Source organism: Stigmatopora argus, chromosome 16, assembly GCF_051989625.1.
Source record: "Stigmatopora argus isolate UIUO_Sarg chromosome 16, RoL_Sarg_1.0, whole genome shotgun sequence".
In the NCBI taxonomy this organism is placed as follows: domain Eukaryota; kingdom Metazoa; phylum Chordata; class Actinopteri; order Syngnathiformes; family Syngnathidae; genus Stigmatopora; species Stigmatopora argus.
In genome coordinates this window covers 1,715,304-1,729,370 of record NC_135402.1, presented here as the reverse complement: position 1 = coordinate 1,729,370, position 14,067 = coordinate 1,715,304, and the positions used below count along the sequence as shown (strand labels likewise).

Genomic DNA, 14,067 nt, shown 5'->3' with positions numbered 1-14,067 from the left:
AAATTGTGGCGTATTTGTCAATTCTTGGCATCAACTTACTTGTTCTATACATTTTTTTCTACCCGGATTTGCATTTGTGTCATTCAGTTATGTCGTGAGCATTTCAAATGCATGCATTCAAAGTCGTTTTTTTTTGTTGCCCCCAAAAAAATGTTAGAAAAGCGAGGCAGAAGAGGAAATCGCCCCCTTGAAAATGAAACAAATCTTCATAATGCTCTAATTGTAAGAGTATCTCTTTAGTCTTTCTCCATTGAGGCCCTCGTCGACTCATTAGCATTCCCTTTCGAGCTTATTCTCGGATGCTTAGCCGTTGCAAAATGGAACACTATGGCCAAATGGGAACTGGCCAAGGGGGTGGGGGGTCTTTTTTTTGAACGCCAGGGGCGCTCATAGAAGAGGGCAAGCCCGAGGCGACACTTCGACCTCCCGCAGTTACCCTGGCGCGCGCACGTACACACTCGCACACATACACGGTTGGAGTGTGGGTTGTACGACAGGCCTTAAACGTCTCAAGCGACGATGGAAATAGAAACGTTACAAAAATGCCAGTATGTAAAACAGGAATTAGTTAATGTGATGGAAAAAATGTCAATAATTGGTCTCACAAGAAAACAAACTGTTAGTGATACTCACGTGGTTGTAGAAATGTTTTATTTCGATGTATATTATTCTCCTAAGAAATGATTGTGATACTGATGTAATGTTATCAGAACATTTTTTATTGGTAGTGGTTGATGTAAAGGTAACTTTTGTAATAAAAAGAAAATACGTGTCAATATTGGGGTTACTTTTTATAACATACAGAGTGAATCACATTTGGAATGAAGATAAACTTGGTTATTTCGTTTTTATAGCATTAAATTATGATGGGGACATTTTTACATGGAAATATGTCACTTATGCAAAAATAATTACATGACTGTCAAAAACAGATTGGGGTGTTATCAATTTTTTATGTTTAAATTTTATTTAGAAAATAAAGAAGCAAAACCTTTAAAAAACGGAAAATGGGAGGAAAACTTAATATTATCACAAGGATGTTTGATATGGAATAGGTTTGTGTAATTTGTCATTGACTTCTTTTAGCACCAAAAATGAATTGAGCTTGATTTTCCACAATAAAATGTGAAAAACTAACATAAATCGAGAATTGCTGGGTTATAGAGTGCAAAATGACTGTATCTCTATTTTATCATGATTGTGTTTTTGTGTGGGGATGGATTTGTGTTCATTAAATAGGTCCATTTGTTCTCTACATACATGAAAACGATATTGCTTTATTGTATATTTGAAAATAAAATATAGGGGTAAAAAGATTTTTGGTGTGGCTGTTTTTGGTTTGTGTTGAAAGATTGTACCCTTGAGGACCTGAATTCAAAATATCTCACAAAATGTCATATCATAATAATAATAATCATCATAATAAGGGGAGGCTTTGAGAAGATAATTCAGGCCCTGGGAGGAAAAAAAATAGCAATATTTTGCTTGTTTGGCTAAGAAAAAATATATAAAATATTGACAAAATGAATTGCAATAAGCTGAAAATCTGAAGATATCTTTAATTGTTAAATGGCACATTTGAAATAGCGAATTCAACAGTTTTCCTGTTTTGATCATTTGGTGTTTTTAAAAGGCAAAAAAACAATATAGAGAAAAAATATCATACTCTATAAGTGTATATTAGCATTACCTGTTAACATTTCATATGAGAACCTTCTGCAAAAAAAGCCTGATAATTTTAAAATGACAACAAATAAACAAAATAACCAAGAAAAAAATAAAAATAAAAAAACCCTGGCAGCCATTTCTGAGCTCTTCTGCATGAGAACCATCCATCACCCTGGTGGTCAGTCTGGAGGATAAAGTCGTCCAATGGGCTTCAGACTTGTTGGGATGCGAGTAAGGTGAAGCGTGGTGTAATTTTACACCCGTGTGCCAGTGCGTGTGTACATGCTATCCTCCGTGCAGAGTGGAAATAAACATGACGTTGTCTCGCTCTTCCAGGCGGTAGTCCAACTCGCCCTAGAGGCCCCGCAACACAACACACAAAACATGCTTGTGTCAATACAAACATATTTCGCATAAACTGGACTCGTGCGCACGTGGCATGTCAATGTGTGTGTGTGAGTGTGTGTGTGCGTGGGAGGTCAAGCTTCAGATGCGCTCGACCCAGAGGGATCACATTGAAAGCCTCCAACCGATGTTTGCATTAGCTTACGTGCTCATCATCATGCATACTGTGAGGGAGGCTCGGATTGAACAAAATGGAGGCTGTGGGGGGTTTTGTTGGGGTTTTTTGGGGTTGCTACTTCAACCAGGTGTGAGTAACTAGAGCAAGGCTCACCATTAGCTCCCAGTCGGCATCGTTGATTAGCACCAGGATCCCAGGTCTCCTATAAAAGGATAAAGTAGAGGTGGTGAGGGAGTCGTAAAACATACGTGTTAAAGCGGGAGCATCATAATGCATAACTATGTGAAAAGCAATAAAAAAAGAAAAAGCACGGAGAAAATGAGGACTAACTGTGTGGATAAAGGTTTTTGCAGAGTAGAAATGGAGACAAATAAAATTATAGTTCCAAAAGAGGATATATATATATATATATATATATATATATATATATATATATATATATATATATATATATATATATATATATATATATATATATATATATATATATATATATATATATATATATTTGCCTTTTAGATTTTATGCATATTGAATTATTGTCTATTTTGTTAGGAGGGGTGGATAAAAAAGCTTGGAAAAACGTTACAGGTGAGATACATATTTTTTTTGCATTAATGAATACTTGATGATTTGAATGCTATTGTTTTTATTTATAATCCCACAATTGACAAGCTTGAAATATTGAATGTGTTAATTTAATGCTATTGGCAATCCATTTATTTTCAATGACAGTTCATAGTGTTTGTTTGCTTGCTTCAGTTTTGACAATATGATGCATGTGATATTATTTACGATCATCATTTCAATTTTCATTGCATTTTTTGAATGGATAAAAAAAATATACAGAAACTGTGACAATATTGGCGCATGGCAAATGAACCCCCCCCTCCATAATCTTGACTTGGGGGCCACCCGAAGACCCCCTTTGCCTTGCATGCGTGTGGTCTGCTTCTTTGTGGAGCGCAATGCGAGCGACGTGGGGTAAACAGGAAACGGAAAGGAGCGGCGCGGAACCTCCAAATGCAAACAAAAATCGGTTCCGCAACGGCGGGTGAAATTTTCACGTGTTTGAATTTCAAAATGATTTTTACAAGGCAAACTTCAATTACTCCTTTAGCCCCGTTAACTCATAAATCATCATCTTTCAGCATCAATGACGCCCATACACGTCTAATTCGACTTGTCTGGGAGGTCCGGCAGTAAATTATGACAGACATATAGCGCCGTCTTTGAGCTAAATTTTTGTGTAAATACAGGCAACGTATCAAGCAACATTCTTACACAAGTATCAACCAAACCTGCTGTATTTTCTCGCATATTAGTCGCATCCACGTATAAGCCCCACCTTTAAAATTGCCTTAAAATTGCTGAATTTTACAATTTCCCTCGTATAAGACAATTTTCACCTCCATATTCATGGTTTTACTAGGGAGTTTCGTGTATGTAAAGTCTAATTTGTGCGCATATAAGCCGTATCCTTGATCCGGTCATCATTTTTTAGCGACAAATAGGGCGTATATGCGAGAAAATACGTGAACCACTTTATTATAAAAGATAATATTGCAAAAATAATACTGATAAAGTACAGTGAAAGTGCTCCCCGACCACACTTGACAAACAAATATTACGAATGCTTCTGTAACCGTGTGCTGTTTTCTACCCATTGCCGAAATAATTGAATTAAAGCGACGTTTCATTACACGGGATGCAAAACAATAAATTCCATTTACTGTACGTCACAAACACGCGATTTGCTGACATTACACAAAAGGCTTTGAATTACAGGACTAAAAAGGTTAAGGATGGTGTGTGGCTTCATTTTAGTCAACATTTTACGCTTTCAAGTCACCTTTCCCACCCCACCCGAAAAGATGAATTTAATGGAGAGGATAAATATCGAGATTATGAAAGAAATCAAAATGCCGGTTGAATTTTCAGAGGCGTCGCGCATCCTGACGAGGCTTTTTAAACAAGTGGAGGAGGGATGGGGGAGGGAAATGGTAATGATAGACACACATGACACACACTACATCTGTGCGTGTCATTTGCCGATGAAAGCATGGGAGAACCCACAAAATATTAAAATGATTACAAAATGGTACATCAGCAAAAACACTGTAAAGAAGGAAAACGATGTACGCGCAAAAAGGCTAATGGAGCAGCTGGTACGGTCAGGTGATGCGGTAAATAAAGCTCGGCAAAAGTCAGACAGGTGCGAAACCAGTCATCTCTAACAACGCCATTTTTCTTCCTCTCCCTTGCCAGAAATATTATCGCCAAAATATGGAAGGACACTCACACAGAATCGCCCTGGACAAAGAGCTCGGGCCGCTCCTTGAGCAGGTTGTGTCGGATCCACACCAGCAGCTGCTTCATGTCCCCTGCGAAAAAGAAAAAAGAAAAAAAAATGGGTAGACAACAGAGGTCAAGGGTGAAAGGTCAAGGTGCCTGCTTTCCAGCCCCCTGGTCGATGTGACGCGACGGAACGGAGGCACCAGGCGGGACGTGGCCGCATGTATATGTATGAGTTCATGTGTTAGCTTGGCGGGGTGGGGAGGGGGTTTTAATGTCAATGGCCAAGGGTGACATTGATCACCTTGCTCGGACCAGAAACGGATAGAAGGGGCTTCACTCGACCCCCTAGATTTTGGGTTTAAGCCGGTTAAGTGTACGAATGATTAAGGACGGCATACGCGATGATGCTGCGCAAATATTTACAACATCGATTATAATAAGAAGACCTACGTGGCAAATATATTTGACCCGAATGTAAACAGTAGCTATTTAGTGTAGCCACATTAAAGAACAAAAAAAACTGCGTAGATTCCGAATGGAAACAGAAAAAAAGCATTTAGTGATGCGTTGCAACTGAATAAACGATAATACTAGTAAATAATATTTTGGATTTTGGACTGTGTAGTCAATGCGAATGGTCACCAAGTAACGACCACTCCATTTAAATAGTCGATTAACAAGCAGGTGAGAATGAAATAACCGCTAGTCGTGGAATAACCACTAGAAATGACAATTATTGAAAATTTGAGTGACAGATAGACTGTAAACACACAAGTTAGGTGAGCTTAATTGTTTCCTTCGTTACAGAGTCAAAGACGTCCGAGCTCCAAGGTGGCGAGCCAGCGTGACCTCGTCTGCGACGGCGCTGACCTCGCCGACAAAGGGGTAAGCCGCCTCAGACCGGATGACAATGAGCACTTTTAGGATAAATTTGCACCCCCCCACCCCCCACTAAACGCCATCGCACAATGAATATATTAGCCTTATGTTAAATGTGTGTGTGTGCGTTATCGCATTCAAAATGATTACAAAAGTGAAACATCTGTTACAAAAGTCCATTTTTTCTAGACATTTTTTTTATCCTTGGAGACTAAGTTTCATGGGGAAAAATATAATAATTATTCCATAAAATAAGAACATGTAAACCTTTATATTATTTCGAAAGGCTCAAATGCTATTCAGGCAGGATGTGACCAGTGACCATAAGTTTCTCAGTTTTTTTTTTTTTTTTTTTTAATAATAATGTACATTTGTTCGTAAAAACCATATTTACGTTTGTTTGGAAGGCAGTGTGACGCAAGTGGATCAAATGTAAAGATTTACGGCAATACCTGTCAGGTTTAAGCGTGTTTTAGTGTGTGTGGTCATGCTTGGAATGAGCCTGTGTGTTAAATGTGGATTTTCATTGCAGTGTGATAGCATAAATAGCATAAATGCATAGCATTTAGGTAAATATACACACATTAGACATGTTAAGTAGCCCTGTAAAGAAGATATTGGGATTGACATTTCATAATATTCTGGTGAGTGGCCCTCAATTAAACCAAAATATTGAAAAATGATCAGAACGCAAGTTGATTTCATTGGGCCATGTTGAAAAAAATTAACTGTCCTTTTGGGGAAATTGGATTTGTTGATACAGCTATTGAATGTTTTTATAAAGTCCGACCATCTCTCAAACTGTGACCTAAAATAGAAACAAGCCACCGGGGGCCTTTTAATGGCTTCCGAGTTAAAGGGTGCAAATTGAAATGGGAAAAAAAAGAGAAAACGGGCCAATGTAGAGCAAACGTGTGTCGTTTAAATACTGCGAGGAACGAGGACGTCGCCATCGGGAACCGGCGCTCGTAAAACAAAATGGACACGAGCGGCGAAAAAAGGGGGAACGTGCGTCACGTCCTTGCGGTGCATCTTGGGATTTTTTTCTCGCCACGTGGGTGCCGGGAAGAAGCGGTGACCGAAGGGAGGGAAAAGGCGCCATTTTGACGCAGATTCAAATCCAATGAAGCTGTTTTTTTTTCTTTTGTGGGTGCTCGCGTGGCCTTTTTTGGGGGTTACTAGCGATGAGCGATTATGACGGCGGTGTGACCGGTGGGGGGCTACAAGCGATCCATCTTTCCACTGATGTAAAAACAGAGAGACCCCCAGACCGTTGGGGGGTTTTCTCGTGTGGGTTGGAGAGGGGTGCGGGGGCGGGGTCTTTCAGTTGAGGGTCATCAATCATCAGCTGGGGTCACAAAGAAATAAGAAGGATTCAGAAGCAATTATATTTGCCCTCGACGCCGCCCAAAAGCCACGCCGCCCACCCGACGCAATCATTCAATTTCAGATGGAGCCTTACGATTGTTTAACGCAAACGATACGTACGTATACGGTGAAAAAAGGGGGTCGTAAAAGGACTTATATAAATAAGATATACCGGTAATACAAGAGAGTACCATATCAAATACCATAATGCCTGTATAAATATGACAATGTTCTTTTTCTGAGGTATTTGTTAAATGTTAAGTTTTCTGTTTTTTTATTTTATTTGATGAGCTTTAGGAGAGTGCTGTATCAAATACCGTAATGCCTGTACAAAGATGACAATGTTCTTTTTGAGGTGTTAAATGTTACGTTTTCCCTTTTTTTTTAATAAAAAAAATTGATGATCTTTAGAATAGCATAACAGGTTCATCTCAATATTAAACATAAAAGATAATAATATTTATTTGTCAGTCAATTCAAAAAGAGATTATTATGCAAATGGGAAATATTTTGAGGGAGGCAAATGCTTAATGTGCATATTTCTAAAATCAGATACTTTCTTATGACTGAAATGCATTGTGGGAATTAGTGAGAAGCAAACTCCAATTATTAAAATGCTAAAAACTAAAACCATGAAATCATTGACTTTCAGTCTTATGTTTGAAATTGAGTGTTACTGCATATGCACACACCTATATTTTGCTATTATATTAATCCCACATGCATAACTAGACGTAGTTTAGCGCAGTAAGGTCATATTTCCTTTAACATTCCCCCCTCTAGTCAACTTTTGTGCTATGGTAACCGAGGTAACTCGGGCGTCACGGCCGCTTGCCCTTTGTTTGCTCCAAAAGCAGGACGACATATTTCTCCCTCAATTGCTTCAACCTGCAAGGGAAACCACTATTTCACTATTTTACCATGCCGCTAATGAGCAAGGTCCTGACTTTTCCCCACGGTCACCCGCCACACCACCCCTACAAATGTGTACCGAAATAAATAAAAAAAACTAAGAAGACGAGGATGACGAAGCCCTAATTGCACTCTTGCAAAGCCCCAGAAGCCCTTTAAGCCTTCTTTACTACCTCTTTTACGGTCTTTGTTCGCACTCGGGCACAACTAGTGAGGGACGATGACAGAGAAAAAAGATGGCCGTATAAGGGGAAGACAAACATGGGAAATATACTGTACATGTGCTGCTTCTATAAGATTAAGATGAGTAATACACGGACATAAAAAAGTAAAGAGCTACAATGCATCCAACTTTATCAAGACCATAATCCATTTTTTTATTTTTTTTAAAGGATATTGTCCCTTTTTTTGACTCAGCTTGTGATTGGCAGCCTGCCCTGTATCCCCCATATGTAGTATGTGATGTTTTAATTGTCTAAATTGGGTTGTTCCTGGAAGGGCATTTCTTATTACAATAATAATCAAAATATTCCATTCCATTTTATTATATTCACCACATATAATTCAATACGAATTTTATTAGAAATCATTTCAAATGTAAAAACACAAAGCAAAGAAAGTTCCACTTAGTGTTTTTAATGTCAAAAGAAACAAAAATATTCAATGTATTATGAAATAAATGATGTATGGGCAGATCCTCAAAATCTGCAGAAAACGTTTTCCTGTATTTAAATGAATGTTTACTTACAAGGTTCTTCGTGGCTTGGAAGTGTGACATTATGTTTCTTCACACCATCAAAAAGAAGCTCCGCGCCTCCCCTGGGAACAAAAAAAAACATATTTATATCATATACAAAAACAAGCATTTGTCTAAATTAAATATGACCGCAGTCAAGTGGACAAATCTTGCTTCTTTGCACTCTGTAATTAAGAATTTCGAGATGCTGAATGCAAACAGAAGGCACTTTAATTATGTATAGTAAATTCAAAATCAAAACGGATGAGCCATTTATAAAATATCAATATTTCGCAGCGCCGCCTGGTGGTGTGGTGGTTCACTCGCCCGTGTTAGGGATTTGTTTGTTTTTGTTTTGTGACCTGTCCATGTGATTGGCCAATGAGTTCACCTGCTGTTTCCCCGCCCCCAACTGCATCACTGACCCAGGTGTTTCTGATTATGTCGTCAAGTCCTGATCGTCGTTTCCCCACATTCTCCCCATCAGGTTGGATTTTCTTATTTGATTCCAAAGTCTTTATTCTCTTATCAATCTGCCATAATTATTAAAGCCTTTTTTATTAGCGTACTTCATGATTGTGAGTACAAATGGTCGTTTATCCCCAGGCGACTAGTCTAGTAGGTAGTGCCCCGTGTTGTACCACGCGGTACGGAAGATACATTAATATTTCTCATCCAAGTCTAATGTACTTGGACCCAGTCTGCTCGGCACTTTAATAGATTTTATTAAAATAATCATCCACGGCCAATATATTACTTTCCGAGCATGAAATACACGTTTCGGTCGTAAAAAAATCAAGACGCGCACTATGAACGAAAAAAGTATTTGCGACAGCACACTACGTATTGACGAGCGACAGGCTACAAACAAAGCTAACGCTGTGCTAGCTGTTGCGATGACTTGGCTCTTGTTAAACAACATAGATGAAGAAAAGAGGGAGAAAAAATACTCGACATCTCCCGTTGAGTAGTGTTTTAACTATTAAGAAACTCCGGAGGGGGGTTTAAGACACCGATCTTGATCGAAAAGGTTTTAAAATCACCTACCCAAACTCCAGTTCAATAGCCAAGGGGGCAGCCATCTTACTTGCACATGCAGGAAGTCATGCGAGTGCATGTCGGAAGTGTAGTTAGCTTTATATTTTGCTGTTGAAAAAAGGAGTTAAAATAAACAAACCAAACTAAAAATAGGGAAATTCATTCATTAAATTAAACATTGCAGGCGTTTTGGAGTCATTTGCTGTTGTTGCAAATGTACTGTTGACTTTTTATGACTGGGGAAAATGCAAAATGACAAAATTAAACGCGAATACCTTAAAAAATAAAAGCTGTTTTTACAATGATATTGAAAAATGTAGGTTCATCGGTTATCCTATGACGTTCTCACCGAAATAATACGAATGTATTTATTTAAAATTGTCTTTAAAACGGCCATGATTTTTAAAAACAACCCACCTTTCACATTAAACCATGTTAGTGGCAAAACCAGCACATCTGTGAGAGTATTTAGCTATTATTTGAGTAAACTTAAATGTATTAATTTGACCTTTTATGTATGTTCTATTTTATAGAAAAGTAGTTAGTGGAAAATGATAACATGAGTGTGTGAATCCACATCTGTGCTTCCCTCTATATATGGATGCTCAATCATGCTGCTGACAGTTCTGTCTCTAGCATATAGGAGGGGGGGGGGGCATGATGGGTGGGTGCGAAGGGGTCGCGAAGAGGTTTGAATTGAAAATCTTCCTGCCTTCTGCTCGCGTCCTAGCCTTCGCAGGCTCTTTCCTCCCTTGTATTCATGTGTTAATAAGGAGTCAGCGCAGGGCCACGTATATATGGACAGATCGAGGGGCTTGACGGGGGGGCTGGGCTAGGCTTCGGTCTGTTGACAACGTTGTTGTTGGTGGGTTTGATAATGCTAAAGACATAAGTATAGTACATGCTGGTGAACTATGGATAGATTAGTATATTCATATTGGCTTCACGCTTATGGAGTAAGTTATCCAGGAATGACCCCTAACCCCCCCTCCCGCAATTCCCTTCAAGGGTGCCACCTCACATTTGCTAAGCTGCTATAAACTTTATGAAGAATTTAGGTCCCACTACTTTTTTTGTAGAACTTGTGGGAAACTTAATTAAAGAGGAAGCCAATGTAATTTCACATTTGGACCATGTCCATCATGAACTCTTTATAATTCTTATGTATGTTCCTAGAACGTGAATATAACAGTACAAATATGACAAAAGAAAGGATAAACTCGGGTCATTTTAACCCTCCTGTAGTTCAGGGGTTGGTCAGTATCTAGTCTAAGGGCTAAATACAGCATGCTAGGTAGTCCTAAAACCCTCAGGGTCACAAATCCACATAATATGTGATAACTAATTTGGTTTCCTAGCTTCAGTTTTCAAAGAATTTGATCCAGCGAAAGCCCCAAAACGATTCTAAACAGCGGACGTCAAAAGTCCTGCTCAGGTCACACATGATCAAATGACAATGGCCAAAACAATGGATTTGCAATGCAATAAAAGGGGGAAAGAATGACACGCGGGGGCCAGGGGGATTATGGGATGGCGGTGAGGCTGGTTGGTGATCCAACTGGCAGGTCTATGTCTGTTTCAATAGGGAATAGAAAGCGATGAAATGAAGACGGTCCAAGTTATCGGGCAGACAGAATCCTTTTAGAGATTACATCCATAACACGTTACGCCTATGGAACTGTATGGCCGCTGGAGACAAAGAGGCCAGCTGATGATGAGTTTCCTTTTGTGGCAGATGACGCCACGGCCTATTTCATTCCATTATGCTCGCTTGTGTCTTTTTTTTTTTGCTTCTACATTACAGACGCCATTAGAGATGTTATCAGTTACTGCCGTTAGTTGAATGGGGGACATTTTTCATTTTATGATGTGACTTAAAATAAAAAAAATAAAAAGTCAATAGCACTAACATCAAACTGAATGTACAGGGTGTTCCAAAATGTTTGACCTCAGTTCGTAGGCTAATAATTTTGACAATTTTCGTTGGCATGAGCTCAAATTTTCACAGCTTGTGTAGAAACATTTCAAGTTTTTATGTGTAACGTTTCAAATGTCTATCTTTTCAGGTTAAGAAATGCCGTTGAGAAAAGAGCTGGAATGCGGGTTTCCACACTTCCTCTTCCCAGGACTTCGCAGGAAGGCTTCACGAACCTGGTCTACTGTCGTCCTGGCGAATTAGGTATGCATATATATTATATTTGTATATAATTGATTGATTGGAGAAAGTTGTCGTTGCGTAAAAGGGGCGAAATTACAATTCTTCAGTCAGGTATTCTTAAAATCCGAGTAATTTGCAAACAGAGGCCGTAATTGTGACACAAGCATTTTTATTGGAAAAGGAGTGAAATACTATGTACATCATGTAGAAAAAGAAAGAAAAGCAACACAACAAAAGTCTTGTCCATTTGCTCTACTATTAGAGCGTCATGTTTAGAATCCCAAACTAGAATAAACAGAAACTTCTTCCACCATCAGTAAGAGTAGATAACAGACCTAAACCAGTAGGATTCACAGTATAGACTACCGTGGGATGCATTACAATTAAGGAGCTTGTGTGAAGGAAGGCTGCCCTCTGCGGGCTAAAAAAGGGATCGTATTTTTTTTGTACAGTTGGGTGACCCTAAACGTGACAAACACACACTTATTGGTTTTGTCATTTGAACAATATTAGTGAAAACCTTAGCATAATGCGAATTAAAAATAAATGTTTTAGGAATTATTATTATTATGTCTTATAATTTAGAGGCTGGCAGTGTTTTTGTCTTAAGTGGGTCAAAATTGTGTCTTTTTAGATGATTTTTTTTCACCAGAAAGTTCATTTGGGATCAATCTCAAAAGAAATTGTCCTTTTTTATGATGGGCATTACACTATTTTTTTTAAAAAATAATTTCTCTTGTTTGCAGAATTGCGGGACAAAGAAAAGCAATGGCAATTTTCCAATTTCTCATCCCCAAAAATGGCACCGGAAAAGAGCTCAAACAGTAAGTATGCAATTTTTAAATTTTTTAATGATAAAGTAAATGTTATTTTTTCAAATATTGTCCTTTTTAGCATTTATGTTGTAAACAGAACAAATAGTAAATTACATGGGGAGGTCTCAAAGCAACCTTGCCTCACTTTTAGCAATATTTCGTATAATTTTTGGGGAATAATTCTCCCAGCCTTCACTTTTACTTCATTTTTAATGCGACTGTAACATATTTGAAGGGAATGAAGGAGCTCCTATGGATCCTTCTAACCTGGCATGGAGATCTTTCACAAAATAAATAAGAAATAGAGGAATGTTCTGACAATCACACTTGCAAAAATGCCAACAGACACACACAGAAATGTACATTATGATCTAATTAGGAGGTTTGCAGTCATTACTATGACAGCAGGGAAGAATTTGTGTATGGGTGTCTGGAGCAAAATTCAAATTGCAATTCTTGTCTCCCCCTTTTTTTAGGGATGAGTCCGACTTGTAGCTGCCTCTCCTGGTTGAAACGCCCAAATCCGTCCATGTCCCTCATTTTTTTTGGCCATGCAAGGCGAGACCGCTCGGGAATGGTAAGTGCAGATGCAAAAAAAAAAATGTCTTGGTTTCGGAACGATGGCGGCTATAGCTCACTGTGGCGCACCGGTGGCTCCAGCTTGTGGGAGAGGGCGGTGAGGACCTTGTCGAACTTCTCGTAGCGCTCCAGCTGGCTGCCCTCGGAGCCCCGGCTGCCCCACAGCAGTCGCATCTGGAACTCCGTCTGGAAGATTTCCTGGATGTCGCTTTGAACTTGGAAGCCTGGACGGGAAAGGAGAAAAGGATGAAGATGATGGCGATGAACACGGCAGGTCAGAGTCACCTCGTTTTAATCATAGAAATTCTAAATCTAAAACGGTTACGTAAATGTCATTTGGGAAATATATAACACGATGCTAATGACCATTCATTCAAAGTCTTAATTCCCATATTTTTTGCTTCGACCCTTTTAAATTGGCATCCTTTTTCCCCAGCTAACTTCAACTGGTAAAAATGTTTGTAGTGATTTATGCTAATTTAAAACACTTTCTAAATTCAGCATCTGTTTGAATTTTTAGCTTTTCTATAAATATTGATTTCAAACTGCCCCAGATATACAACACTACCGCAATAATGTTTTCTATAACTACTGTATTTTAACGACTATAAGGCGCACTTAAGTCTTAAATTTTATCCAAAATAGACAGGGCGCCTTATAATCCAGTGTGCTTTATATATGGAAAAAATGTTATTCATTGATCACACAAGTTGTCTTTTCTTGGTTAATATCTTTGAAACATGAGGAGCAGAAACCAAAGGAAAGGTAACACTGATTGGGAGCACTTCACACTTAAAAGGAAAAGAAAAAGCGAATATTATTTGATTTTGATTTTTTTTTAGGGATGAGCCTTATAATGCGGTGCGCCTTATAGTCATAAAAATACGGTATACAACATTATGACACACTCAAATGTGGAGCATTATCTTTTAATCATCAGTAAATTGCCTTGAAAAAACAGTATACAAACAAGAAGAAATAAAATCCAAGAGCGACACTACTTATCCTCAATCTAATTAGGCACGCTGATTAAGCAGGGTTAACAGGTTTAATGGCCTTGTGATCAATCCGGCGACCAATCAATTCCTAATCA

General features: G+C 38.6%; 2 protein-coding genes and 1 long non-coding RNA gene across 7 annotated transcripts in view; 1 reads left to right on the top strand and 2 right to left on the bottom strand.

The window, feature by feature from the left end:
• Positions 1-1,539: 1,539 nt before the first annotated feature.
• On the bottom strand, positions 1,540-9,496 carry urm1 (ubiquitin related modifier 1). The gene is made up of 5 exons (XM_077622509.1): positions 9,432-9,496; positions 8,397-8,467; positions 4,494-4,575; positions 2,345-2,393; positions 1,540-2,022 (listed from the first exon to the last, which is right to left on the bottom strand). Exons 1-5 carry the CDS (start codon positions 9,464-9,466, stop codon positions 1,954-1,956), a joined length of 306 nt encoding a protein of 101 aa, XP_077478635.1. The 5' UTR covers positions 9,467-9,496; the 3' UTR covers positions 1,540-1,953.
• On the top strand, positions 8,744-12,972 carry LOC144090747 (uncharacterized). The gene is made up of 4 exons (XR_013305495.1): positions 8,744-8,871; positions 11,489-11,601; positions 12,327-12,404; positions 12,872-12,972. It is a non-coding gene; the product is annotated as an uncharacterized LOC144090747 (long non-coding RNA).
• The window catches only part of sh2d3ca (SH2 domain containing 3Ca), a 45,420-nt gene continuing 43,657 nt past the window's right edge, over positions 12,305-14,067 (bottom strand). For all 5 annotated transcript variants that reach the window (XM_077622506.1, XM_077622505.1, XM_077622502.1 and 2 more), the window contains one exon: positions 12,305-13,198. In XM_077622506.1, the coding sequence (XP_077478632.1) occupies positions 13,023-13,198 (176 nt within the window). In that variant the 3' untranslated portion in view covers positions 12,305-13,022. The remainder of the gene's footprint in view (positions 13,199-14,067) is intronic.

Excerpts from the sequence above, each read along its gene's own strand:
- urm1 (XM_077622509.1), bottom strand. The coding sequence starts at position 9,466 with ATGGCTGCCCCCTTGGCTATTGAACTGGAGTTTGG. Across the intron at positions 2,394-4,493 it reads TTTGTCCAGGGCGATTCTGT|GAGACCTGGGATCCTGGTGC; the intron begins GTGAGTGTCCTT and ends ATCCTTTTATAG. Across the intron at positions 2,023-2,344 it reads ATGCCGACTGGGAGCTAATG|GGCGAGTTGGACTACCGCCT; the intron begins GTGAGCCTTGCT and ends CGGGGCCTCTAG.